This window comes from Barbatula barbatula, assembly GCF_947034865.1.
Source record: "Barbatula barbatula genome assembly, chromosome: 11".
Classification (NCBI taxonomy): domain Eukaryota; kingdom Metazoa; phylum Chordata; class Actinopteri; order Cypriniformes; family Nemacheilidae; genus Barbatula; species Barbatula barbatula.
The window spans coordinates 13028401-13048090 of NC_136774.1; the positions used below are offsets into that span (position 1 = coordinate 13028401).

The 19690-nt window shown below is 37.1% G+C and overlaps 3 protein-coding genes across 6 annotated transcripts; 2 read left to right on the forward strand and 1 right to left on the reverse strand.

Annotated features, from left to right (window-relative positions):
• The first annotated feature begins 1960 nt into the window (after positions 1-1960).
• LOC306900908 (Rieske domain-containing protein-like) lies at positions 1961-3471 on the forward strand. Its single transcript, XM_079468266.1, has 4 exons — positions 1961-2395; positions 2532-2729; positions 2856-2890; positions 2972-3471. The coding sequence occupies exons 2-4, from the start codon at positions 2570-2572 to the stop codon at positions 3251-3253; spliced, it is 477 nt and encodes a 158-aa protein (XP_079324392.1). The 5' UTR covers positions 1961-2395; positions 2532-2569; the 3' UTR covers positions 3254-3471.
• A 2278-nt stretch (positions 3472-5749) lies between these two features.
• LOC306900909 (uncharacterized protein) lies at positions 5750-17895 on the forward strand. Of its 4 annotated transcripts, none has more exons than XM_079468268.1 (13): positions 5750-6138; positions 6305-6597; positions 8661-9002; positions 14117-14164; positions 14489-14524; positions 14716-15012; positions 15120-15158; positions 15286-15342; positions 15463-15555; positions 15667-15768; positions 16083-16127; positions 16372-16423; positions 16585-17657. In XM_079468268.1, exons 2-13 carry the CDS (start codon positions 6553-6555, stop codon positions 16596-16598), a joined length of 1170 nt encoding a protein of 389 aa, XP_079324394.1. In that variant the 5' UTR covers positions 5750-6138; positions 6305-6552; the 3' UTR covers positions 16599-17657. The 4 variants fall into 4 exon arrangements, with proteins under 4 accessions (XP_079324394.1, XP_079324393.1, XP_079324395.1 ...); XM_079468267.1 differs by having other exon boundaries at positions 5757-6138; positions 16372-16460; positions 16585-17895; XM_079468269.1 differs by lacking the exons at positions 5750-6138; positions 6305-6597; positions 8661-9002 and adding an exon at positions 12282-12507 and having other exon boundaries at positions 16372-16460; positions 16585-17663.
• Positions 17430-19554, reverse strand: epgn (epithelial mitogen homolog (mouse)). Its single transcript, XM_079468272.1, has 5 exons — positions 19267-19554; positions 19063-19170; positions 18586-18703; positions 18347-18502; positions 17430-18212 (listed from the first exon to the last, which is right to left on the reverse strand). Exons 1-5 carry the CDS (start codon positions 19361-19363, stop codon positions 18158-18160), a joined length of 534 nt encoding a protein of 177 aa, XP_079324398.1. The 5' UTR covers positions 19364-19554; the 3' UTR covers positions 17430-18157.
• Between the last annotated feature and the right edge of the window lie 136 nt (positions 19555-19690).

Genomic DNA, 19690 nt, shown 5'->3' on the forward strand with positions numbered 1-19690 from the left:
AAAACTTGCTTTGAGTACCTTGTACTATTTATAGTATGACGTGTTCTTTTAACATCCCCTAATAGCTCATTTCTGTGCAACCTAAAAATAAAAAGCTACATGATTTGTTGGCATGGAAACACAGTCCATTTTACATTTCTTACACCAGTTCGAATTATAGGAAATGTAATTTATTGTAATTTACATTGTAATTACAGAAAACATTCAAAGCAACGAAAACAATTTAGATTTTGAATATGCAGCAGATCCGGTATTGTATCCAAGCATGGTCTAGCTAGCTAAAGATGTTTCATAACATCCTGAGAATGACAGGACTGTTCTATGCAAATTTGAGATGTTTATAGGAAAGCCATGTAGTCTAATGCTGACAGAAGGGAGATGCAAAGAAAACCCAGTGGAGATGGCCCTGCCAAGCAATGTGCTTGTTTGGAACACTGGCAGCTGATTCGCCATCTGTTATTGGCTATATCAAGCTCACAGTTTCACATGAACCAAGAGCATCATTTAGATGTGCAGTTATTAACAAATGCACCCACTTTCTGTCTTTGATTGCCATTCAGGCACAAAGTAGCAATGTGTCATCAAAGTTTATTTTGCACATGTGAATTAAGCATGGACTCGAAATGCTGTTGGCAGATTGCCTGGGTTGTCCGTCATTAGTAATATGCTTTGGATAGAAGTGTCTGTGTCACATGGAATACACGATTAGTGCTGACAAGAGTCCGGATAAACGACTGAAAGACTTCTGTGTCAAGCCTGTGTCCTTTCTACATACCTGCATCTTAGAGTTGGATGGGGTTCACACAGTAGGGGCCAACACTAATACATCATCTTTTCCACTTCTGCTGCTCTCTCTGATGTTAATAAAACACGCTGCTTAATTCTCAAGATGCTTAGTAGCTGTTAAAAGCAACATTTGGCCTGTGGAGGAAACTAGGTTAATGCATTCTAATGAAACCCCATCATATATATATATATTATATATATATATATATATATATATACATATATATACAAACATACATACAAAAAAACGTCCTGCTTTATTTTACCCAGTGATTATTTTATTGTTTATATACAATATTGTAAACATAGACAAATAACGAACAAAACATATTTATATAATTTGTGATAGCTAATTTACACTGTTAATGTCAGAATAAATTTGTTCACATGACATAAAAAACGTTGCTTTACGACGTTATGTTTTTGCGTATCAACAGCACCATCTAAAGGACTGCAATTACTTTAAACTGCAATACAAGATGTACATCAGAATGAAATGCCATTTACCATCTACCGAGAATAAACAAAACACAAGCCCGTTTCTCATTAGTAGTTTAAAATTAAAATTGAAAGAAAAACGAGTCTTTAGTCGAAAAATTGCAGGCTTATATTCATTATATGGACTACACACTTACATTAGCCTACATTATATGAGCATGGTTTATTTTATATCAATATGTGCCATTTCTGGAGTATTTGGGTGTGTGAGGGATTCTATGCCTACACTGGAATACAATTCTGCAGGCGCCCCTGATTTGCTCCATCATGTTCTGTTATTTTACTTCCACATATATATATATATATATATATATATATATATATATATATACATATAGTTTGGTTTCAAAATTAGATAACTTTTTGGTGTGTAGTCAGCTGTATGTTTTTGTTATTATGGCTTAGATCAAAACAAACCAACTGCTGTTTGATTGATATTAATTGGAATGCGCAATAAAAAACTAAATTTTTGATTAATCTCATTTCGGAACCAAACTCTTCATTAATACATCAGCTTGGCCATATCCATTCATTTGTTTGGTTTTTAATTGAGAATAAATGGCACTGACAATAAATATGATATCTATTACAATTCTGGAAAAATTACTTTCTATCATGCTGCTCATAATTTAAACAAATATTGTAATGACGTGTCGTGTACGTTAGTTACCCTTTCAGTAAGAAAACACGTAAAAGCTTTTATTTTGAAAACGAATATGACCGGAAACGAACAACTATGAAGTTGGTGGTTTACTATGAAATTATAAAATCTGTCTATCGGCTATAATTTCGAATATGTATTGACATTTTGATGTATTGTTTGGTATCTGTATTTCATGTGTCTTTCGTATTTGACAAAGACAGTGTAGTAGAGTATAACGTTTGACGTGAACATTACCTTTTAACATAAATGTGTCCTTTTCACCGGGCTGCTCGGAAGGGTCACGGTATTTCTCCCAAACCTGCTGCAACTTTATCAACTTGGACAGTCAACAAACAAAAAACATACTGTTCCTATTAAAACAACGCTTTGTGCTACAACTAAAAAGTCATGCGATAATAACACGGCAGCAGGTGTTTGTTGGAGTTGAACTTGCGCCATTACACAAAGGTAGTTTTTTAAGTAAATATACAACGATAATGAGGATAACGATAAATAGCTTTATGGGAGATACATTAATATTATACTGCAGTGTATACTAATAAATTATTTAATTATTTCTCCTTGATCTGTTTCTCTCTGTAAGCTTTGGGTCAATACTCTGAAGCACAATTACACTGTGGCATGGACTCTGATGAACAGGTTGTGGTTGCATCCAACCATTTCATAGGAAAGAAAGAGGACATCATTCAAGCCGGACGAGTTGTGAAGTCTGTGGGCGAAAGAGACGTGCTCGTGCTTTACCACCAGGGGGACTTTTATGCCATCGATGTGCGCTGCTACCGTGAGTTCAAAACAAGCGTCCTTAATATTTAGGATCATTCATATTTTGACATGTTTGTATAATCTGTTAGACAAACTATGCATATTTAAGTACTTGATTGCTTTTTATGTTAATTATTTGTTGCAGATGCTGGAGGTCCACTATACAAAGGAGATATTGAGGTGGGTTATTCAGAAGGATTTTATGATTTTTTTTCCTAAAACAAATGAATAACTTTTGCATTTTCTCTTTTGTCAAACAAGGAGTTTGATGGCCGGTCATGTATAGTGTGCCCATGGCATAAGTACAAAATTACATTAGCTGACGGTGAGGGACTCTATCAGGCAGTGGACCCTTCTGTGAAACCCTTGAAACCAACCTGGAGGTCTAAAGGTGTTAAACAACGAGTCCACACTGTGACAGAATCTAACGGAGATCTGTTCCTCACCTTAAATGACTCACCAGGGGCCATTGACTCTGATCATTATCAAACTGAGAAATATAGAGACACTTTTATGAAAGAAGGAACAAAAAAAGGAAAGTGACGTTATAGAAGGGGACGTAAGATAAAATAGGGACTCTTGTTGATTTCCATAACACTGATTTAGTTTTATCTATGTGAGATTTATTCCCTCAGTATGAGTTTATATTCTATGATTAGAAAAAAGGGTAGTTGTAAACTCAATTAATATTTATGTAAATTTGAATTGTAAATTATTTATACCATGATACATTAAATTATTAAAGGGGTAGTGCAACGGTGTGTCATGCATTCATACTTCTTAACAGTGATAAACGTGCTGTCTTCTCATACTTAACATGGTCAACTTGTCAAAAAAAACTAGTTGGATTTATGACGTAGTATTTCTGTGATACACGATACACTCCCTCAGTGTTAATACAGGTTTTTCGAACATGAAAATAGTTACGTAACAACTTTTCTTAGTCCTAATGGACACTCTCCCAGAAAAGCATGCGGCACGCATCAACCATGAGGAACAGAAGAAGTAGCATTCGCACTTCTCACTTTCACTTGTGTGCAGGAGAGAGAGCAAGAGAGCATGTTCGCAAAGTTGAGCTGTGTTGTTTGTTCCCTGCATTTGGGTGATGAATGTTATACAGTATAAATGGTGGATTTAATACCGGATTTGGAGATTGTTTGAATGACAGATGGAGCGGCGGTCCCAGCGCTAAAAGATTCTGGACATGAACCGCACGTGGTCAGTAAATCTGTTTTTTTGGCAATGTGTGCGCACATGCTTTAGTTCCGCCCACCTCCCCCCACACCCGTTGTATGCTTTCGGAAATAATCGTACAGCTGTATCTGTCTTTTATAAATGTGATCAAACTGAAGACTCTTCAGATATTTGAAGGGTGCGATACTATTCTGTAAGTGCTCAAGATTAACATAAAATATACAGAATCTGTCTGAGTTAGGGCCGCTTTAATAGTGTTAAAAACCCCTAGCAGTCTCTTGAGTTTTCTTCCTTGAAGTCTTGGTGTTTTTTACTCGGATCTGCCCATTTATTTATTAACACATGCACAGACAGCAGAAGTACTAATGATACCTCTTGTGTAATCAGGGTGTTTTCTGTTGTGCTTTTTTATCTTACTGATGTCATGAAAGTTTTTTACTTTCCGTTTACTTTGTAACTACAACTGTTCTTTTTATACGGTAGAAATTCACACAGCATGTGCCTAGACTCATTGGCAACGATCCATATTAATGTTTTTAATATTGTAAACAGTAGGGTGGTCCCAGTAGGTTTGATGTATTAGTAGTAGTGATAGAATCTGAAGTTTAGGCGTGTAAGTGCTTGGTGAGTGAGGGGTCAAAGGGGACATGGAAACACAGGGACCAACGCTGGAAGTGAATGGAGATGGTGTCCTAATCATTCTGATTGAGAGTGGTCGAGGTATATAGGGGATAGCTTGAAAAGATAAGGCATAGATCATATTCTACAGCAATACTACTTACAAAGAAAAAATAAGTTTGGTTAGATAAAAAGTGATTAAGAAACTAAGACAAGGAGCAGAAAGGAAAACAGAAATGTGTTTTCCGTCGCCAATGTATTCATATACACAAATGCCAGATTTACAGCTAAGCCAGATTTACAAAGAATGAATTGAACTTAAATGGCATATTTAGCATTATTTTAAACCAGAAAGTTGAGTTTGAACACGTTAACAGTTAGGGGCAAATTCTTTAAATGCCATCACAGTAGTTTAGGGCAGGCTCTTCAGAGGGTCTAAGGTTAACTGACACTTTCACATCTTCCAGTCATTCAACTATGCAACTAAGCTTGTTCTAAAGACCTTGCGATTCCATAACAGATTACTTAAAATAGTTTGAAATGAAAGTATTTTACAGCACAAACTGGTACAAATTAATTAAGATTCAATTGAAGTTAGTCGTGGTGCAAAATTATTTTTCGTATACATTCTACTTCATAATATTTTTTTTGGCTACTTTAAAGATTTGTAAAGGTCCAGATGTAGCCAAAACACATTCTAAACACACTTCAGTTTATAACTAAAGTCATATTTGTCCTTAAGGCTAGTCCCAGACTAAAATAAATCTTTGAGCTGTTTTAACTGAAAATAACTTGCCCTGACATAAGATATGCTAGTTTTGGCTGATGATGCACACCAGTAATGTTTTGTTCTAAAGCTTTTTTTATAAAACCGACTTAAATGTCCCAATATAACTAAGGCAGAGTCCTGGCTTTAGCTAATCCTTGTGAAACCGGGCCTTAGTTACTGATAGTCTTTCAACACAGATAAAATGTCTTCGAATTACAATATTGCGAGTTTGCAGAAATATGTATTTGTTTATATTGACAACATGTCCAGCAGTAGTTGTGGTTTCCACAGCTGTGTATGTGGGTGAAATGCAATGAACAATCAGAAAATAACCAGTGTTTTTTTCTACCCACCAGTTATGTAACTTAAAGCCTATCACTGCTCAACTCCAGTTTTTCGATCACGTGCTTGCTCTGTAATGGGTATTGTATGGGTGTGTGGATGTGGCAGGGATGAGCGTATCCCACAATGAACACTTTGTGCGGGCTACATCAAACGTGCATGTGTTTATAGTAGCCTACAATGATTTAAAATAAGGTTGTATTTGTTAACATTAGTGAATGCATGAACTAACAATAAGCAATAGTTTTGCAGCGTTTATTGGTTGTTAATGTTAGTTATATGCCAATACAACTGTTCATGTTAGTTCATTGTGCCTTAAATAATGTTAGCAATGATCCCTTTTGATTTTGAAATTGTATTAGTAAATGCTGAAATTTACATAATTTGTTTTGTTGATTGTTAGTTCATTTTAACTAATGCATTAAATAATGTTAGCTAATACAACCGTTTTGTAAAAACAAACATTTATTTTGCAGTATTTTGTGCTTGCAAAAAAGTTCATCAGGTGAGCTTGAGACATTTTTCTTAAATTTCCACAAATATATCGATTAAAAAAGTATAAAATTACATCGGATCGGTTTTTGTTTTCTTTTAAAAATAGTAAAGCTGTTGTTTTCATTTCTTTTCAAATAGTAAAGCTGTTGTTTTTGTTTTGTTTCGTTTTTTTGCAGAACCAGAGTCGCAGTAATAGTATGCAACTCGCAAAGAGCTGTTACAGGGTCAGCCTACTTCAAAAATACCAAGAGGATTGATGCTGAGGTCTTAATCCCCTCCCCTATAGACAGTCACGGAGCTTTAAATAGAACCATACTGTCATTGGGACTTTGTTTTATCAGACCGAACGAGCGACGATCGATCCGCACTGCACATAAATTCCTGCGTTTCTCCATAACGTTTTGACGCGCTCGAGTCAGTGAAGATGCCCAGCAAGAGAAAGAAGAACAAGCGCCGTATGACAAGAGTTGTAAGTAACATTACCTGTTTTTTTTCCACAGATATTCCGTGACAAAAATAAAATAATAAGGTTTTATCTATATAGAGGGTGCAATTGTTCGCACTTTGTCAAATTTTTGTCCACATGCTATGTGTGAGATTCTGCCAAAATGTTGTAATAAGGTTACGTCACATGTCTAAAGCGCTCTGTAAACTGTTACATTTATCATCGTCATAAATTAATAACGTACTGTATTGAAGTACAGAACTTAAAATATTGTTTATTTAACGAGAACAGAGAACAATGATCAGTTTAGGTTTCTGGTTAATTCTGCACATACATTATGTTGTGGGTGTGTCCATAAGAAACAAACAGAAATGCACCCACTTTGTAGTTTTGTAACATGGCTTTTATATAAATAATGCAACTTGTTTATTTGTTATTATAAGAGGCTTGGTTAACATAGGTTTAGTGCTGAAACCTTACGGCTGATTGCAAACGATATAGGCATTAGCACAGATCTTAAATACAGAACGATTAACAACTGTATGTTAGTCCCTTCAGGGTCATGCATTTTCTGCTTTCTAAAACTTGTCACTTAAATAATACCTTACTCTTAATTATACTATAACATGTTTAGTTTGTGAACTTTCAATATAGAGTGAGTGTTTGGTTTGCTTTGTGTGCTTGCGATGTCCACACATATATACCAAATCAAATCTTCTGACCCACTCCCAAACTCATATGAACTTTGTTGATATTGGCACATCCCTTGGGCAAATCTGATTCCAAACGTGGTGGAGGGGCACATTCCTACAGAGACAGTTGGTCAGTAGACCAAAAACTGATGAGGGATTTGTCCTGCAAAAAAAAAAGCTGCACCCATTATTTCTTTCAGGTTTCTATTTTAAAGACAACCCTTTTTATATGTCATTTTCGTGACATTGCCAGACATTAACCAGTGATGTAAAACTCATACTTTGTGCTAATAGAATATCTCTTGATCTTCAGTTTACTTTGCACTGCCGACAATGCAACCAATTCTGCTCAATGTCTGTTCTTAAATCCTTTGGCATGTCATCATATCAACAGACCTGCCATTCACACAAGTATAAAAATAGAGAGGTATCTTTTATCTCTCTAGCTGTTAAGTCCCCCAGATATAGCCATTCCTAAACCGGTCCGGGCACATTTCAGGGTCTCTAATCATCTTTGTAAAATAGAAAATGGTGAGAGTACTCGGGACGAACGAATTCCAACACACTGTTTGTTGCTACCCAGCACAAAACAAAACGGCTAGCTGCCTTTTCCAATATACACCGGCCTTCACTTGTAACCATGATCAATCTTCCAAACTGATTTCTCTTGTTTATCTAAGAAGGACCAACTCTTCTGCCCCCAAACACCAGACCTTTTTACGCTGCTACACTTTTGACAGCCTGTTGTGGTGTTTGAAACGAAGCTGGCTAGTTTCATGGACTCAAGCCCATGTTTTGCCTCTTTTGGCTTTAATTGTTGTGTAAGAGCTATGGCCAGCCCAGTGCTGATGCTGGTCTTCACACATGGTTGCACTTTATATGTGAGCTTTAACTCTTTTGAAGCCTGTGTAAACCGTACTGTCCAGCTCTTGCTCTTGCCTAATGAAGCGATGACTCTGATTATAAAGCGATCGTGACTCCATTATGATGTGATTAGCATTTTTGTCTGTTCTTTATAGTCCTGTCTGGATCTCAGAGTGGTGCTGACTCTCGCCTTACTAGGCATGGCTGCATCACTCGGATTCCGTTTATTTTTGGCTTAAAACAGCAAAGTTTTGTTCATTCACATAACGTCTTAGTGAAGTTGTGCCCAATCTAAATCCATTAGTGCAGTTTTAAACTTAAAGGGGGAGTTCACCTTTAAATGTTTTGGTCATTTGCGCAGTCCAAACCTGTATGACTTTCTTTCTTCTGCAGAACACAAAATAAGATATTTTTAAGAATGTTAGTAACCAAACAACATTGGCCCTCATTGACTTCCATTGTATCGACACAGAATCCCTGTTTTTATTTCGTTATTTTCTGATCTCTACTCTTTCTTTTACTTGCGAGCAGCAGGCCCAAAGAAGGTCCCTAGAGGATCAGCATGGCTCTTTTGGAAAGGGCGCTCAAGGAGTGTGTGCAGTCTCTGCCCCAGTTACCATACTGGTTCCTGTCGCTAGAACCTCTGAGCCTCTTCCTGTGGTTCCAGTTAAAACTAACGTGGCAGCAGTTGACCCGGTTGAAGTTTCAGCTGAAATTCATCCTGAAGAACCAATTGTGAAAGAGGAGATCCCAGCCACAGATGATGCTAAAGATGATGTGTTGAAGGCTGCAGAATCTACAGAAGCCCCAGGCGCTGTAAAGGGACAACCTGCGATTGAAACAGCAGAAAGTGTCACAGCTCCAGTAACGGAGGTATTGCGATCCCTTTTCTTTTAGGTCACAGGTTAAAAGAACTCTAGTGCACATCTGAAACATCATTTTTTGCAGATGTTAGGAAAGGATGAAATATAGGGGTGTGATCATTTATGCAATGTACGTAGGTGCTGGTTTTTTTTCAAGCAAGGGTTTGATGTAATTTTAACCATATACAGCTAGCACACAATGAAACAAAGATCCTTTAGGACCAAGGTGCTGGGATCATTAGCATTTCTGAATGCTTGTATCTTTTTAGGCATGACACTTTTTAAACTGACATCATTGTTTGTAGGTCACAAAATAAAACAAAACATTTTCAATCATCATTCTATAAATATACATTTTAAAATCAGAAAAACTGGTTTCGAAATGGTCTCTTAAAATTCTGTATATACACTGCCCAGTTCCGACTAGTTAGGAATGTCATCTAGTTGTAGTCATATGAAATAAAATCACTGTCAAAAATAAATGTACGTAACTGAAAGAATTTGTGTGTAATATTATTTTATTCGTGCGTAATTTTAAAAATTTTATGTAATTCAACTTTTTGTGAGACTTTGATTTCAAAATCTTCGGCCACAACAGTTTACAAGTACGACAATTTGTTTTATTTGTTAGATTACAACTTCAAATTCTACGACTATGACATTTTACAGACACAACCGCAACTCCGTTACGTGCACGAAGTGCGAATTACGAACACGAAGCACTGTGTGCGAAGAGACTGTCAAAAATACGTCATCAGCTCACAGGCATTACTATCCGAAGGAAGATTGATCGATTCCACGACGTAGTGCGCATGCGCCCCCGCTTAAACAACTAGCGCCAAAATGACAGCTCAACAGCCAAGCGTCTCAAGTTTTAATTTTAATTCGGACACGATTAACAGTTACTTATTTCTAGTAACAGATAGGAGATATATTATAGAGACAGATTCGGTTACGTTTAGCTGCTCAAAGAATAGTTTAGCCCCCGACTCTAATAAAACAAACACAAACAAGCTTATCAGGTTTTATTATGTCTCGCGAACCTACTGATTAACGCGCTGGTTTAGGAGGTCTTCACTGCATTCCTACTAGGGTGGCCATTTCCATAACACCAAAAAGGAGGACACTTTGCGGCATTTAGTGAGGCAAGAATAACTGCATCTGGTGTACTCGCAAATACAATACAATTTTGTCTATCATATCTATGGTATCATGATACAGTGATTCTGAAATAGCCTACTCTATTACTTGCCAGACAATTTGATCAACAACATATCTTGATGTAGACCTGTGTAACAGAAGAGGCAAAAAAGTGTTTGTTCACAGTATTTGTATTTCTTCAGGACACTCCTGTATGACTGGTGATGCTTGACTGCATGATAGACTTTACAAAGCTCTGCAGCGGAGATTTTGTCATCCTGAGGTGATGCTGCCTCTCGAAATTAAGACCTAAGGGAAGACGCACCAGCAGCTCTTTGGTTACCTTTATGTTTTTCAGTGCTGGCATGTCGGTCAATGGCGGCTTTCCCTTTACTACTAACGTCCACTACACAGCGACATAGTGTGCAAAATCCATGGAAAGCATCTCTACTGCTTTTTGATATGAATTCGTGGTCTTGTGTCCATTCCGGACTAAATGATGTTGGACGTTTCGGCATGTTAACGTTATGATGTGACGTAGCCTGTACGTGCCCCACCTACACGTCGTGAAGGCTTGTTTACGTTTTTAACCAATTATATATCAGATATTTATTTGACATCTCTTTCAGCCAATCATCTGTTTGACAGGAGATCTTACGGTGTCAGACGCGATGCTGCTGCGTCCCAATAAAGGTTTTACAGCGCGTTTTTTAAGGCCGATTCAGCGCAACTCCGAAAAGGAGGACAAATGAGTGTCCGGCTTGAGGCTGCGCCGGACGCCAGACAGGGGGCTTAAAATCCGGACTGTCCGGCCAAAAGCCGGACGTATGGCCACCCTAATTCCTATGCTTGCAGTAAAGCATGTTCGATAGCATTTGGTTGTCTGCTTCATGAATACATAACAGTGTCCGAATTAAAACTTGAGACGATGAGTGAGCGCTTGGCTGTTGAGCTGTCATTTTGGCGCTAGTTGTTTAAGCGGGGGCGCATGCGCACTACGTCGTGGAATCGATCAATCTTCCTTCGGATAGTAATGCCTGTGAGCTGATGACGTATTTTTGACAGTCTCTTCGCACACAGTGCTTCGTGTTCGTAATTCGCACTTCGTGCACGTAACGGAGTTGCGGTTGTGTCTGTAAAATGTCATAGTCGTAGAATTTGAAGTTGTAATCTAACAAATAAAACAAATTGTCGTACTTGTAAACTGTTGTGGCCGAAGATTTTGAAATCAAAGTCTCACAAAAAGTTGAATTACATACAATTTTTAAAATTACGCACGAATAAAATAATATTACACACAAATTCTTTCAGTTACGTACATTTATTTTTGACAGTGATTTTATTTCATATTGTCACCCCTGTTAAAAAATAGTGGTTCAACTAGTCGCTTTTATTGAAGGCCTGTATATCGGCTTTATTTTGTGTTCAGAAGATTTTAACCCACCGGGATTATTTAATATATTTTTTACTGTGTTCAGCTGATGTGAGGAAGTCATCTTCACCTGGGATAGCATGGCTATAAATTATAAAAGTAAATTATGTCGGTACATTATGGAGGAATTTTGGTGAACTGGTCACATTTAGGCGCGGTTTCACAGAAAAGGCTTAAAGGGAAAGTTCACCCAAAAATGAAAATTGTGTTTACTCATCCTCTTGTCATTTCGAACCTGTATGACTTTCTTTCTTCCACATTACACTAAAGAAGATATTTTGAAGAATGTTGATGAGCGAACATTAGTGGCAACAATTAACTTCTATTGTATGAAGTCAAAACCAATGCAAGTGAATGGTTGCCATCACTGTTCGGTCAACAACATTTTTCAAAATATCTTCTTTTGTTTTCTGTAGTAGAAAGGATGTCTTACAGCTTTGACAAGTGGGTGAGTAAATGATGACAGACTTTTCATTTTTGGGTGAACTATTGTCCTGGACTAAAATTAATGTTTGACCTGTCTTAACTGAATATAACTTGCCCAGAAAGATCTTAAAATAAATAGACCTTTTGGAGCCTCTGCTTGTCGCCAGGGCCCTGCACAATGTCTAAGATACCACAGTATTGTCAGTTCCACTCTCTCCCTAGTCTTTCATCACGCACCCTCCCTCGAGTATTTTTTGGAAGAGAAGCCAATCCCTGAATGCCCACCCTTCTATTCCTGTGGGCTTTGCTCCAGCCTCTCGTCTCCCTGTGCAGAAAACACAAGTGCTTGGGCTGGACCCGCACACACATTTAAAGAGGCACATAGCATAACAGTGAAGTCCTCGATCAGAGTCTTTTATTAGAACGACGGGTCTGTGATGTCATGGGGCTCATTCTCAGTTGGTTTCGAGGCCCTCGGGAGCCTGTTGACTTGCTGGATGTCTCAGTGGAAACGCAGGTGAGCTCCCACCTTACTACACCCCTATGCTATTGAGGGTTTAATTTACATGGTAGAGACTGAATGCTCTGTACCCAAGGATAGAAAGTGTATAGGAGGAGTTAGATGTGATGAGTGTTTTGTAAACGGTAGGTGGGGTGGGAATGGGTCAGTCATGCCTGCTTAAGAGGGGGCGTATCATCTTTTGTAATGTTTGCTTTAACATTGGATTATCTGTCAATTCTTCTGTGATTTCCTAGTAAATGGTTAGGATTGTACATACAGCCATGGAAAAAATAATAGATCTCTCCAGTTTTGTCTCTATTATGCATTTATATTATATACTGTATATTCTGCCAATTCCAGTTCAGTGTCCGAGAATTGGAGAATGCAAAGACGCATTAGAGTTGTAAAAAATCAGGCTTATTCCATTTACATTCGTTTTTGATCCAATACATGTACAGTAAAACCTTAGTATTGTGGTGTTTAAACATGAATATGAACTTGTTTTCTTTGCCGTATTTATGATCTATGATTGTTATTTTGCCCTGTTTTCAATGTCTACAATATAAAAAATATGTCTGTGACTGTATGTCAGCATGAGGGATGCTTTAACATCACATGCTGAAGTCTGAGGTTGGAGGGGGCATGCTGACAAACAAACTGTCTTTTGTCTCATTCAACAACTGTTCTTGTGACAGTAGTGCTTGTGCGCGTGCTATGTAGTCCTAAGCCGTTGTGTGGTCTACACAATGCATGAATCATAATGTCATTCTGTGAATTCCACTAGAACCTTTATGATGCGAGTATACATTAATATATGTACATGCAATGCATGAAGCTTTGGAAATATATACAATGTATAAATATTTTAAGTGCTTTGAGCACTTACCTTCTGTCAGGAAGTCAAAAAAGGCTAGCAAAGATATGTAGGGCACATTAATATTAAATAATACCTAATATTCATTATTGCCATATGTCATAAACGCATGCTACACTTTGTGCTGCAGTGCATTACAGCTCTGAAAAAAATGGGCCATTTCATTCCAATGTCTGTTACATTTCAACAAAATCAAAGCTCAGGAGTGAAATAAAGTCATCCAACAGCCAGACAAGACACACGAAAACTTTTATAGAAATCAGGCTTATTCCATCAAAAATAGATTTCAGTAAACACTTCCTAAATACACGTCAAAGCATTAGTATTGTGTCAAAATGAATACCTACTAATTTTCTTTCATCTGCAATCATTGCATCTATTTTTGGTTATTTTCTATTTGAAAAATGAGAGAGATGGTCGCAGAATGAAACGAGCATGATCATTTTAACTAAACATACTTACAAAAAGTAAATCCAGAAACACTGGGAATTATTTTGTAATGGTATGTCTAGCATTTCAACCTACTTCTTTAAAACACTTACAGTACATTCATTTATACAATTGTAATGATTTATAAGTCATATTATTGAAGTCATTTATTTTATTTAGGTAGATTTGTTTTTAATCAGCATATCGACCCGGCATGAATCCTCCACTGACCACTGGTTCAATTTGACCCGTTCTAGCACCACAGTTTAAAACTCTGGCAGTAAGCTTTAAAATCTTGTTCTTTCTAATCTGTTTTTTTAGGTCACAGCATCTATAGACGAACCGTTGCCCATCCCAACAGAATCTGAGGTATATAACACCATCAGTCTTCTGCACAGCACCTGTATATGTTTAATAAAAACACCCTCGCCTTTGGCCGAACACATTATTAGGCTTTAATATGTGTTTTTTCTATTAGCACCTCATCCTTTCCTTTAGGGTGTACAAATGTTCTTTTGCCTCACACCTTTTGACTCTTTTGGCTAACAGAGGACTCAGACTTTAACTATACACAAATACACAATATGTAGAATAGGAATAGAGCTTTATATTGGGCATGGATTGAAATTTTGTAGGTTTAACCAAATTGATTTTTTTATTTAATAGCTATGACCTTTTCTAAACTATTTACAGATCCTGAATGAGGACACTGCCCCTGTTGCCACTGAGGTAAGATCTCTGCTGAAAATTCTGTCATCATTTACTTGTATTGTTCCACATGGCGGAGATGCTGACTACCTCAGTCACCATTCACATTCATTGTATAAATAGAAGAGTGAAAAATTGCTCTATTTTGTGCAAACAGCTGTGGTTCCATTTAACATATTATGTTCTGTTTTTCCTTTAAAAAACATTTGCAGACACGTGTTGTAGCTGAACCCGTCGAAACACCTGAGCGTGAAGTTGAATCTGTTTCTGAGACTCCTGCAGAGGAATCATTGGGAATACCTGCAGAGAAAGAAGCTGCGGCTGAAACCTCATCTTTAGTTAAACCTCCGACAGAAACATCGGCGGTTGACGTTGAGCCTGTAGTTGAAGCTTCAGTAGACATCAACAAGCCTGTTGTTGAGGTTATGGAAGAACTGGCGGTTGAATTGGAGGTCACGAGTGTTGAAGCTGAGCCTGTGGATATCCACACGGTCACAGAAGCCACGGAGGTGACTGATTCTTTGGATTCTTTGCATGAGTGTATCTGTCTGCATTACAGGTGAATTTCTGCTGTCCTCAAGATCCTATTTATATGATTTTTTTCTCTCGGCTATAGGGTGCACGTGCCACATCTGAGCCGGAAAAAGTTCCAGAGGTGAGTTCTTTGGATTGACATTTTATTATAGTTAAATGAAAAGACTGTGCCATAACATTGAACTGATTTGGAACGCATGCCACTGTACAAAATAACTAAATAAATCCTTGATAACTCTGTAATTTAGGAAGCTGCAGTGGAACCAGAGCCTGAGCAACAGGCACCCTCACAGGAAGAGCACATGGTAAAATACTTTTTTATTACATTTTTATTGGTTTGTATAAGCATTCAAGTTATGAATCCTTTTAGATGAAAGTTTCATTTTGAACCTGGTTTCTTGCCCTTGGGTTTTCATATGCTTAAGCCTTTGGTTGAGTCCAATTGCGGTCCTGTCGCTGAAGGTTTCATTGTGACTGAGTCGTCTTTAGCTGTTGAAGCAGCTATTCCAGAGACACAGGTGAGCAATTGCATGTCTCCAATGCAGACACACCTACAATGTGCTCAACAAGCATTAAATCCTATTTACTTCTTGGATGGATCCAAATAGAGTATATGGATTTTCCCACAGATTCCTGAAACAACAACAGAAGCCCCTGAGGTATCATCACAGATGCTGGCAGAAACACATCCTGCTCCTGAGACTGTGCTTGTGCCAAAGGAGATTATCAATGTGAGTTCATTAATGCCCAGTTTCACACTAGCTTAAGGCTAGTGCCAGACTAAAATGAATGTTTGAGCTGTCTTAACTGAAAATAGCTTGCCTTAAAATATGTCAGTGCCATTTTGTCTCCAGATGCACACCAGTAATGTTTTTTAAAGTAAAATCCTGTCTTAAACTAAGCCCTGTCTGCGAAACCAGTCTTCACAGAACTTGACAATTGTTTGTTTACAGCAAATTTCTGTACTACATTTTAAGAAATACAGCTTGTAGTTTTTCTCAGATTTGAAAGAGAATATCTATTTTGAATATTCTTTATATTACAGTCTCAAGATGATTTTATGGCACAAGTAGAAACAGAAGCCAAAAAGGTATTTTGTTTCCCAACACTTTATTCTATTATACTATTTCACGATCTTGTAATTGTAAGAAATAATGCATGTGCTTGCTTAGTATGTTTAACTTCGTATGTTCCTCCTAGACTTCTCTGTTTGCCCAGCTATCTCTCAAAGACAGTTTAGTTTTGTGATATGACCCTTAACTTTTGCCGTGGGCTCACGGTGAGTCAGTACCTGTCAGTGCTATTTAATAACATGTTGTTTCTCATTTTCACAGGACTTCGTAGATGTCAGCCTCACTGTGGACAGCATGAATGGATGTCTGGCAGGTGCTGAAGTTACAATTGAAGGCTGAAGTGTCTATGTGTACGGATAAAGATATCATTTTGACATTTGAACTTAATGCAATGTGTTGCAAACCTATAGGCCAGCAATACAAGTATATATATAGTAGTTGTCACAACAATTTATTTGTTTGTTTTCTTTTCAGGACCTGAAACATGAAACTTTGCAAAGTGCCTTTGTTGTGATGGTTCCCATCAACAAATATGACGATATGTGGCTGCAATGCAAACATAGTTCAAAATGGTGTATTGCAAATTTTTATGTTTGTACTTGTGAATGGAATACTCTGTGTTGTATTTGTTTTATTTGATCAAATGGTTTGGAGAGCTTTCTAAAGGGAGCACAGTTTTATATGATAACCCCTACACCATTTACATTTTTTCCAAACTTTAAATAAAGGGAGTTCAAGACTATTTACTATCCTAAACATATCGTTTTTTTCTGTTTTAATATAAATTGTACTTTTTAGACAATCCTCACATGTGTTTTCAACACTCTTCTTAGAATAGAAAGGTATAAGCTGATTTACAATTCACTTTGTGTTGATGTTCATTTCTGAAGGATATTTCCTGACCCCTTATTTCCAGATGCTGAGTCAAATCCCCCTATTCCTCAAAACAGCCCTGGAGCATCAGATTCTTTTATAATTGCTTTTGCCTCATTTCCTGACAGAACGTCTCTCTTGTGCAGCCTCCTGTGCCACAGGCAAAATTTCATAATATTGTAAAAAATATAGAATTTTTAAAACTGGTCTCTCTGCATTATGCCAACCAATTGCCATACGAGCAGATTGGCGCTTATATATTCCTGTTCTTTTTTCTCTGATACCAGAAAAAGTACCATGGTAATACCATTGTGCCACTGGAACTACATTGATGCACCATTGAAAGTTCTATAGTGTATATATCACTAACAAAGGATAAGACCAGAAAGTTGCATGGACACATTAAAGATGCCACTCCCACATCTTTTAAAGAAAGACACGTACTAGACTTGTATTCAAGTTTTTATTCAAAATGCAATAAATAAATATGTGATACATATATATTAGCACGTTTATAGTTTAGCATTAACATTCTGTTTATACAATAAATATTCATGTGCACGTCATACATTCACTGCAGAGAGAGCTGGTGGACAAACAAGAAAAATGAACAACACATACTGTTTTTTATTCGTTTAACCACTTTTAAATGATGAAAAAATAAACCAATGCTCAACAGTATGTGTGGTATCACTTCATATAATAATTATATTACATATTAATTTACATTAATTCGTAATTTGCCAAACATGGACCACGTCATTTGATGTGCAACTCCCTTTTCTTGGCAATTCTGTATCTGTCCACTAGAGGGCACAACTTGATTTCTATCGATTTCATTTAATACACTACCGTTCCAAAGTTTAGGATAACTTGACTGAAATGTTTCTTGTGATTAAAATAAGTTTTTTTAAATCGATGGATTTCCTAAATACTGGGGGAAAGGCAACCAATAAGATCTACTATTTCAATACTGCTTAAAAAGCATCTCGGGATGAGACCTGAAACCAAAATATAACATAGCTTATATTTGTTTTGTTTTCTTGAAACTAGTTAAGTTTTTATGTTGTTATTCTATAATCTTAACAAATTAATATAGATAAATATTGAATACGTGATCCGAAACTTTTGAACTGTAGTGTTTATATTTTAAATCACTTTTCAGTTAAGTGAATTACACCGAGTTCTCAGAGCCATAATTCTTGTAGGGTGGTGATGTCTTCCGGCACCTGTTAAAAACAAATGGCATTTCATTATATAGCTAAATAATCTCAACACACACACACTCACAATTCAACTCAATACTATTTTGATTAAAAGTGTTGTATAATAAATAATTGTATAAAACATTTTAGCTAAATACCTTTTGTTCAAAAAGCAGAACACTATAACCCCAACGAGGGCTCCAAGTAATAAAATGATCCCACAGCTAATTCCAATGACCTCCTCAGAACTGGAAAGACTTTGGGTGTCCAAAAGCATATGTTCACAACGCTCACCACTGTACATTTGGCTACACCTGCAGAAAGAGGAAATCATGTTTACCAAGGAAGATGTATGATTTAGCAATCTGGAATGGATCTGGATTATGGCAGGTCTCACCGGCAGACGGGAGTGTCCAAGTCAGATAAGTATGTGCATGCTCCGTTGACGCAGTATCCTTCATGTTTAGAGCCACAGGGCTTTTGGATGGCCAAAACTTGTGGTTCCTCTCTACTTTCTGCAGATGTAATCACACCCAGACACATTCAAACGAACAGTATGAAGGATTGTGAAATTAAAGCAGGTATTTAGACTTGTGTCCACATGCCAAATGCACAAACACGATAAACTACATTCTTATGAAAACACTCATACGGATTAAAGTTATGAGAAATCAGCTGCATCCAAATTTAGGTGAACATTTACTTAGTTTTACTGAAAATGGGCACTAACAATTCAATGTCTCCTAAACATTTTGTCCCCTGATTCAAGTAATATTATGATGAACTGGAATGTTAGTTTTTTTGGGAAAAGTAATTAAAAGTATAAAAGATTTTGTTTTGTTACTGTTAATTGTAGTAAATAATAAATACTAACCATTATTAGAAAGCTGTGTTGTGTTTAAAACAAACACATCCTCTGAAGTCATCTTAGCCTGTCCAGATCCCCAGAAAGCAGCAAGGACCACAATCACTCCAAACACTGCTGCAGTTTTAAAAAACAGAAAAAGATATTATAAAACTCTTATTGTGTTGGGAACAGAAGTGCTCAAAGTGAAAACGCTTAAAGAAAATAACTCACCATGATGTAAACACATTTTAAGCGCTCGTCGTGGCATGATTGGCCTTTGGTTCGATCTGGAGATTCTTGGTCTTCTGCTCTCCAGGTGAAAGTGCATTTTCCTCACAATATATACGTTCCATCTTTGTACATCCTTTTGTGCGTCACTCAAGTAAGCCAATCAATTTAACAGGTTGTGCATTCTCTTCCAGAAGTTTTTAAAGACTTAAATAAGGCCACGCATCATTTCCTGGTCCACAGGCGAGCAGCGTGCACAGACTTGTTCTCACCCGTGGGTTTTTTTTTATCAGTTGAAGAAAGTATTTGACTCCAACTGCAGGTTCCTATTTCTTGATGTATTTACAGGCTGATTCTTTTATATCTTTGATCATTTTTTGCTAGGCACGGCAGCCTTTATTCAACATGATTACAAATTTGAAACAAT

Coding starts and splice junctions, on each gene's coding strand:
- LOC306900908 (XM_079468266.1), top strand. CDS start 2,570: ATGGACTCTGATGAACAGGTTGTGGTTGCATCCAACCATTTCATAGGA. Junction 2,730..2,855: donor CATCGATGTGCGCTGCTACC/GTGAGTTCAAAA, acceptor TATTTGTTGCAG/ATGCTGGAGGTCCACTATAC. Junction 2,891..2,971: donor TATACAAAGGAGATATTGAG/GTGGGTTATTCA, acceptor TTGTCAAACAAG/GAGTTTGATGGCCGGTCATG.
- LOC306900909 (XM_079468267.1), top strand. CDS start 6,553: ATGCCCAGCAAGAGAAAGAAGAACAAGCGCCGTATGACAAGAGTT. Junction 15,013..15,119: donor CGGTCACAGAAGCCACGGAG/GTGACTGATTCT, acceptor TCTCGGCTATAG/GGTGCACGTGCCACATCTGA. Junction 15,769..16,082: donor TGCCAAAGGAGATTATCAAT/GTGAGTTCATTA, acceptor TTTATATTACAG/TCTCAAGATGATTTTATGGC.
- epgn (XM_079468272.1), bottom strand. CDS start 19,363: ATGCACTTTCACCTGGAGAGCAGAAGACCAAGAATCTCCAGATCGAAC. Junction 19,171..19,266: donor TAAAATGTGTTTACATCATG/GTGAGTTATTTT, acceptor TTAAAACTGCAG/CAGTGTTTGGAGTGATTGTG. Junction 18,704..19,062: donor AACACAGCTTTCTAATAATG/GTTAGTATTTAT, acceptor TTACATCTGCAG/AAAGTAGAGAGGAACCACAA.